The 7,636-nt window shown below is 42.6% G+C and overlaps 1 protein-coding gene across 1 annotated transcript; it reads left to right on the forward strand.

Annotated features, from left to right (window-relative positions):
- Positions 1-5,359: 5,359 nt before the first annotated feature.
- LOC107095892 (tumor necrosis factor ligand superfamily member 6-like) lies at positions 5,360-7,236 on the forward strand. The gene is made up of 4 exons (XM_015392259.1): positions 5,360-5,676; positions 6,195-6,243; positions 6,337-6,399; positions 6,478-7,236. Exons 1-4 carry the CDS (start codon positions 5,398-5,400, stop codon positions 6,891-6,893), a joined length of 807 nt encoding a protein of 268 aa, XP_015247745.1. The 5' UTR covers positions 5,360-5,397; the 3' UTR covers positions 6,894-7,236.
- The last annotated feature ends 400 nt before the right edge of the window (positions 7,237-7,636 follow it).

Here is a 7,636-nt window from a genome sequence, read left to right on the forward strand (position 1 = left end):
TATATGTATGTATGTATAGGCTGATCCAGCTTTGAGGTCAAATGAGGCTCAGTATTGTGTGTTTCTTCCACCTGCCTGTATGACCTCCCTACAACACCAGGGCATGCTCATGATGAGTTGGCAGATGGTCTCCTGAGGGATCTCCTTTTCAGACCTGGACTGAAACATCTGCCACCTCCTGGACAGTCTCTGGTGCAAGGTGATGTTGGTGGATAGGCTGAGACATGATGTCCCAGATGTGTTCAGTCAGACTAAGGTCTAAGCCTGTGTAGGACATAATAAGGACCCATAATCCGCCCAGGGTCCAGTGTGGGTCCCATGTGGGAGAAAACTGGGTTCCGTGTGGGGCCCATGTGAAACCCACCCTTAGCCCATGTGGGCTTGCCCACAAGGGGCCACCATGGAACCCAGCTGGGGCCCACTCAACAGCCCACTTCCAACCCACATGGGCCCCTCATGGGTGTGTTGGCAGGGGGGAAACGTGAGGGCCAGTCCATAGCTTCAATGCCTTCATCTTGCAGAAACTGCTGAAACACTCCAGCCACATGAGCTCTAGCATTGTCCTAAATTAGGAGGAACCCAGAGTCAGCCGCAGCAGTATATGATCTCACAAGGGCTCTGAGGATCTCATCTCGTTATCTAACTGCAGTCATGCTAGCTCTGGCGAGCACAGGGAGGGCAATGCGGCTGTGAGCACAACCCCCATCTGTGGATCTCGGGCCTTCATGCCATCCTCATGGAGTCGGTTTCTCACCATTTGGGCAGAGACATGCACATTTGTGGCCTGCTGGAGGTCCTTTTCAGGGCTCTGGCAGTGCTCCTCCTATTCCTCCCTGCACAAAGGCGGGGGTGTCAGTCCTGCTGCTGGGTTGTTGCCCTTCTACGGCCTCCTCCACATCTCCTGTTCTACTGGCCTGTTTACTAGTAGCGGCTCCAGGTTCTGGAAACTATGCTGACAGACAGAGCAATCCTTAATGCCACAGCTCTATCCTGGATGGACTGCACTACCTGAACCACTTGTGTGGGTTGTAGGGTCCGTCTGATGATACCAGGGGTGAGAAAGCACCACCAATATTCAAAACTGTCCAAAACATCAGCCAGAAAGCAAAGGTACTGAGAAGTGGGCTGTGGTCCCCATTCTGCAGAACTAATCCTTTATTGAGCGTGTCTTGCTATTTCCCAATAATTTCCACCTGCTGTCTATTCTATTTGCACAACAGGATGTGATAATCAGTGTTCCATTTCAGGTCTACTGTGGTATAAATTAGAAAAAGGAAAAATCTCTTAGCAGAAGTCTCCATCAGCTATCAAAGAGAGAAGCCAATAGTGAATATAGAAGCACAGACTTATCAGAATTCTTAACAACCTCTAATGTTGATAACCAAAAAAATAACCATTAAAAATTCCCTGGATCAGAAAAATCAGACAGAACTGATGCTGAATGCAGGGTTCAGATTTATGATTGCACTTTAGTGCAAATTAATACTTTATAAAGGTCATAGCTACATGTTTTTTTTCCCCATGAAAACAATAGATTTTTCATAGATTGTAGATCTACAGAATGTCTAGAGTCATACATATAAATGTAATAATTCTACAAAAGACAAAATAGTATTCAAATAATGTCTTTTTTAATCTTTATTGGTCCAAAATATATAATTAATAATTTTTTCTGATTAGAATGCCAATGTTGACATGAAAGGTTTCTGTGCAAATAGCAACAGTAGACTGTAGTGAGTTCCAGATCTTCTGAATAAATCTGATAAAACTAAGAAATGGCTTCTTCTTGGCGTTAAACTCCTCAGATTGAAGCAGATCAAAAAGAAACAAACTAAGAGGGAACATGCTCAAGCTTTTTCTGTTCTCACAATTAAAGGTTGGAACAAGACCCGGAAAGTGCGAGTGGGATGAAACCTGTAGCTATCTCTAAAGGTATACACACCTGTTGAGGTAGTTTAAAGTGTATTTTTTGTTCGAAACTAAAATGATAAATGCAAATCTGACGTCTTGCACATGTGCATTGACTATGGGTATGCTGGTCTGACAGAGCAACAGTGCAACACAGACCTCTACAGAAGATCCTTCCTGCCCACAGCTATCAACACCTACAGCCCCTAGTTAAAAAAAAAAAAAATGAGTTACTGCAACATTTAATTTTCCTCTTGGATTAATAAATTATTTTTGAATGAGACTGTATGACCTGTTTGACACAAAAATGGGACAAAATATTAAGCAAATATTTAACAAAATAAACTAAACATCTTGAAGGGCTACCTAACTGTAAATGAGTTACTAATAAAACGAAAAAAGGAATAAAAAATAATACCTCAAAGGAAATAAGCAAAATTTAGCTTAAATTGGCCATTCTGCCCTCCTCTTGGTGAATTTAGGCTTGTATTGCACAATCAACACTTCCTGTCAACCGCACATCCTTAGAAGGTCATAGAAACCCCTCATCAGCACTGAAGTATGAAAATGCTAGAAAAAAAAAAGTATTTAACAAAGATGAGGAAACGAAAGCTAACTGAACGTGTTTCAAATAGCATTAATGGATAGCCATAGTGTTACATAAACATGTAATATTTAACAAAAGCTTATTTCATGTTTGTGAACAGGAACAAAAAAGCTTATATGGTATGGTGTATCGCTGCAGGTTTGACCATCCCACCAGGCCTTCTGTGAAACACGATGTGGCAGAACCATGTTGTGTGGTTTTATGACCTTTCTACTTTTAAGGCTAGGCTTAAAACTTTCCTTTTTTATAAAGCTTCTAGTTAGAGTGGCTCAGGTTATCCTGAGCTATCTCTATAGTTATGCTGCTATAGGCTTAGACTGCTGGAGGACATAGGGACCCCTTTTTCATCATTCTGCTTCATTCTATCTCTGTTCTCCCACTCTGCAGAATCTGTTAGTTCAATCTCTAACGTTCTGCTCTCTCTGCTCTTCTCATAGTAGCTTCATCTGGTCTGTTCCTGTTTGGCTGTGACTCCATCCTGGAGAGAAATATCAGCTGTGCTGCTGCCATCAACACCTTTGCTTATAGATGTTGGAGATCGGCCTGTTTTCCAGTGTAGTCCTGTTTCTCTGAAAGTGACTAACTGGATGTGCTCTCTTCGTCCTATGACATGGGAGCTGGCTCGGAGCTCGTCTCATTCTTCCTGTTAAAAGGGAGTTTTTCCTCTCCACTGTCGCTACAAGCATGCTTAGTGTGAGGGATAACCTTCGTCGAAGAGTTGATGAAATCAGCTGGTTTTCCTTAGATAGAAAACTTTGAATCAATTTGACTGGATGATCTGGTGAACTGTAAAGTGCCTTGAGATGACGAAAAAGCAAAAGATGACGATTTTGAATTGGTGCTATAGAAATAAACTGAATAGAATTTAATTTTGTTTTCAGCAGTTTATTTATTGGAGTTTATTGGAACATTTATGGTACTCAAGTAATTTGGAAAACAAATTAACGGCTTTATTTCTTTAAAGGTTTTAAAAAAACAATGTATTCTCACATGTGATATAAATGATATCCTGCTTCATGTTGATCTTCTACCTAAATAAGTTATGGTAAAGTTTATGCTTATGATGTTACAAAATGTCAAGTGGCACGGATGGTTTTTTGCAAGGCACCGCTGTTCACATGAGATGCTGGCTCATAAAATCTGCGGTCTAGAAATAGACAAATCTGTTTCTCCAAAAAAAGGAGATGATATAAGTCTCTCTTTTCAGGCAATGCACTTCATCATCTTTTTCGGCATTATTTGTGTTATCAGTCATCGAGACCACAACTACCTCCATTGTGCATAGAAAGGCAGGCAGTAGGAAACATGACTTAGAAAAGTACTTGCTGATTCAGTGATGCGTCCTATTTCAGCCGGCTGGTTATAATAACTGGAGCAGTAACCGTGAACACGGCCTGGTTAGACCCCAAAACCCCACCCTCCCCCACCTAACCTGATCTGCGCTGCTGCTGCTGCTGCTGCTAGGGTTGCTGCGAGGGCCTTGTTTCAGCATGACGCTTCTGGGAAACAGACGTTTGCAGGCTACCGGCAGTCTGTGAAGTTTATGGTTAGATTTGACGTAATTGCCCTTTACCTTGGAGCAGACTGTGCATGCTGCAAGGTGGGTTTCCCTTTATCTACCTGACTCTGGAGAAATGAAAGAAAACCTTGCAGCACCGGTATGAAGCCCACTTGGCCATGGAAGCCAAAATCCTGACACAGGTTGAATCTCATGGGAGATTTTGCATACATGACATTAGCAATGTCATGTATGCAATGTTTATTGCAATAAAATGTTGCTACATGCTGTCTGGAATTGAGTTTCAGTATGATTGTATGACTCAGAGCAACTTCCCAACTCAAAGCAATAGACAATGAAATTGATTTCTTATCTAAGCATCTGAACATGAACCTATACCCAAACCAACCACCTGGGAGGGTTGAAGAAACCTCAAAAGGTGTTATCAGGTTTTGATCATCTAGTAGATATAACATGCAAGAGGAAAGTGTTACAGTCATCTGAAACTGCAGTGCATATGAAATATCCCAAACCTGCTGGGAGACCACAGCAGCATTGGGTATTAGTCAGGTGGAAGGGAGGAGAAGCATATGAGTGCTCTTTCCTGTAAGCTACCTCTTAGGTTTTACTTGGCTTTTAAATTCTCACCTCTCTTCATTTATAACTGTGAATGCTTCAGCGAGACCTTTCAGAAGCAGACAGCGTGCAAGCCCATGCAAAGAGCTTGTTCCTTTTCATGTGGCAGCCGCTTCTTCCCACCAAGAATACGCTCTGAGCTTTTGAAACTGCTGCATCACTGTTTACCAACACACAGGGCCCCATCGACATTGACACACATATGGAATGTAGATCAGCAATAAACGGCATGGCTTTTATTTGGAGGTGAAACGTGATTCACTGGAAAGAGGGTAAGATTGAAGTTTGGTGATGTGGAAAACAGGTCCTGATAGGTGATGTTACTCAGTGTTTCCTTTAGTGGAATATGTGAAAAGGTCTCTTTATGCAGAAAAGAAGAGGATGGTTAGTGAGGTATGGGTCAGCTTAACCTCAAACTTCCTTTTCTGACATATGCATCTAAACCTATTATTCTGCAAACTACCTGATTAAATATAGAGAGATATGCAAAGAAAGTAGTATTTAGAAATATTATGCAGCAAATCCAAATTGAGCAGATTCAGGGCGAGATAACTGCTTAGTTTAGTTCAGATATCAGTGTTTAACTCCTCAAGGGAGGCGTGGGAGGGATTAGTGGGTGGCGATTGCTTTGACAGCTTCTTGGGTTTGACATGAAATTGACAGGGCTCTTCAGACACAAGTCCACACCTCTTTCAGCGCATACAAGAGAGCCTTGCACACAGCTTGCCTGTCAGTCAGTACCTGCACCATGAGCTCTGACCAGAGGTACCCCTACCCACAGGTGTTCCTGGTGGATGAAGGCGGAGGTCAACGGCAGCCTGTGGCTCCTCCAAACCTCATTCCCTGCTGGTCATTCCCACCGGTCCATGAGAGCATGAGGAGCCGCAGCAAGAGCCGGAGCTGCTTGGGGGTCAGCCCCAGCCTCTTCATGGTGTTGCTCATGATGTTCCTGCTGGTTTTTGCAGCCCTGGGGTTTGAAGCTTGGCAGATTCTGAACATCCAGAAACAACTCAAGGCTCCGGAGAAGGTAAGGGTCAAGGAAACTGAATGTTAATGTTAAGCTTTCATTTATTTCTTTTTTAATTACAGTTTTATTGGGGGGAGTGCATCGTGTTTGACCATTTTTCTGCAAGTTTTGCTTTAGAAAGCTCAGTTGTTGTTGTTCTTTTTTTGTCAAGACAAGATGTTATTTCTTTACTGCTCAGTAGCAAAGACTAAAATAGAACATTTGCCATCTTTGCATAAAGTGGGGGTGACATTGAGAGGTGTAAGGTGGGAGAATGGAACCATAGCTGGAAAGTTTGGGCTGACCTGTGAAGTTTAATAATTAATGTGAAAGAGTTTAGAATAATGGATTCACTGATGAACCCTGACATTTAAAATGCAAACCAAAGTCTTGGTCGTTCCACTGTGGTCACCCGTCCATTTAAACAGGATATCCTCCATCTCATGTGCCGCGACTGAGCTTTAAGCGTTAGAAAGCACTGAGCCGCATTTCTCTGTGTGATGTGGTATTGAGTTTCTGTTTCTTTTACTTCCTTAAAGGTTGAACCTAAACCCATACAAGAGTTTGGTTCCCCGCTGAAGCAAATCGGTATGTGAACATTGTGTTCTTCCTGCATGAAATGATAGCAATGCTCCCAGCAAATAAAAACTGTTAACACGACTCATCTGGTGGTCATTTCAGGTCTCTATAAGCCTGAAACCAAGGTAGAAGAGAAAAAGGAGAGACCTGCAGCCCATGTAATTGGTAAGATTTCTATTAACGTGAGATTAGATTTTAAATTTTCTCTTGTCCACTCTGCCTAATGTTGCTGTCTTTTTGTAGGGCGCATTCAGAAAGAACCTTCCAAGACTTTGCGATGGGAACCTAAAACAGGCCAGGCCTTTGTCTCTGGAGGGGTGTCCTACCGCATCCAAGACGGCGGCCTGCAGGTCAACGAGTCAGGAGTCTACGAAATTTACTCTCGAGTGGAGCTGATCTTTAAGGATTGCGGTCCTGCGTCCTCCTTTCTGCACGCTGTGTTTCTGAGGAGAGAGGGCCTGACCTCACCTCAGCCTCTGATGGAGGCCCACCGCTCGGGCTTCTGCCCCCAGCATTCAGCCCACTCATGGACCACAGAGAACTACCTGGGCGCTGCCCTGCAGCTGAAGAGGCTCGACATAGTCTATGTGAACGTATCCCACCCTAGTTTCCTGAGCCACTCACATTACGCCAATTTCTTCGGCCTGTACAAGATCTGAAGACTTTCGGTTTTGTATCATTGTGCAGTAGTTTGGTTCTGAATCAGGAGGAAAACTTACTGTTAACTTGATTGTATTTTTATTATCGTATCTATAATACCTGGACTGAATAGCTTCTCATCAGGATATAAAAACCCAGAGATGATGTTGCACATTTTCTTTCATTGGCAGCTCAAAGAACAAAAGAAGCACAAGGAAATAAAAGGAGCAGTTTTTACTCAGAAATGTGCTTTAATGGAAGATGTCGAGTCAGTTGACACTAAGGTGCTGATTTAGTTGTAGCATTTTCAGTATTTATTTTGTTTGTATGCCTGTTGTTTTAAATGAGGAATAAAATAATGATTAAAGCAGCTTTCTGTGTGCTGAGATAAACAAAATGATGCATTATAAAGTAAAATCTAACAGTGGGCTGCGTTGAACAGAACACCCACTGTAGTTTTGATCATGACCACTGGAAAGTATTTGCATTTTGCTCCTGAGCACCGTTCTCATAAATTCCACTAAGACGAAGAGGCTGAGACTTCAACCCAAAAACCGTGCCTGGGTAAAATGGCAATAACTCAAAGATATAAAAGACAAGCACAACCACACTTTTTTTTTTCTTCAGTTTTTATCGCCCTTGTGCAGTGTTCACTTCTTGTACACCACAAAGATTGGTTAGTAGAGTGAGAAATTGTGCAAGCTGGGCAGAACAGAACGAGGGATACAACAGTAGCAGTTCTGACTAGTTTCCTTCCTGTGTC

This window comes from Cyprinodon variegatus, unplaced genomic scaffold (genome assembly GCF_000732505.1).
Source record: "Cyprinodon variegatus isolate N-32 unplaced genomic scaffold, C_variegatus-1.0 Scaffold582, whole genome shotgun sequence".
Lineage (NCBI taxonomy): Eukaryota > Metazoa > Chordata > Actinopteri > Cyprinodontiformes > Cyprinodontidae > Cyprinodon > Cyprinodon variegatus.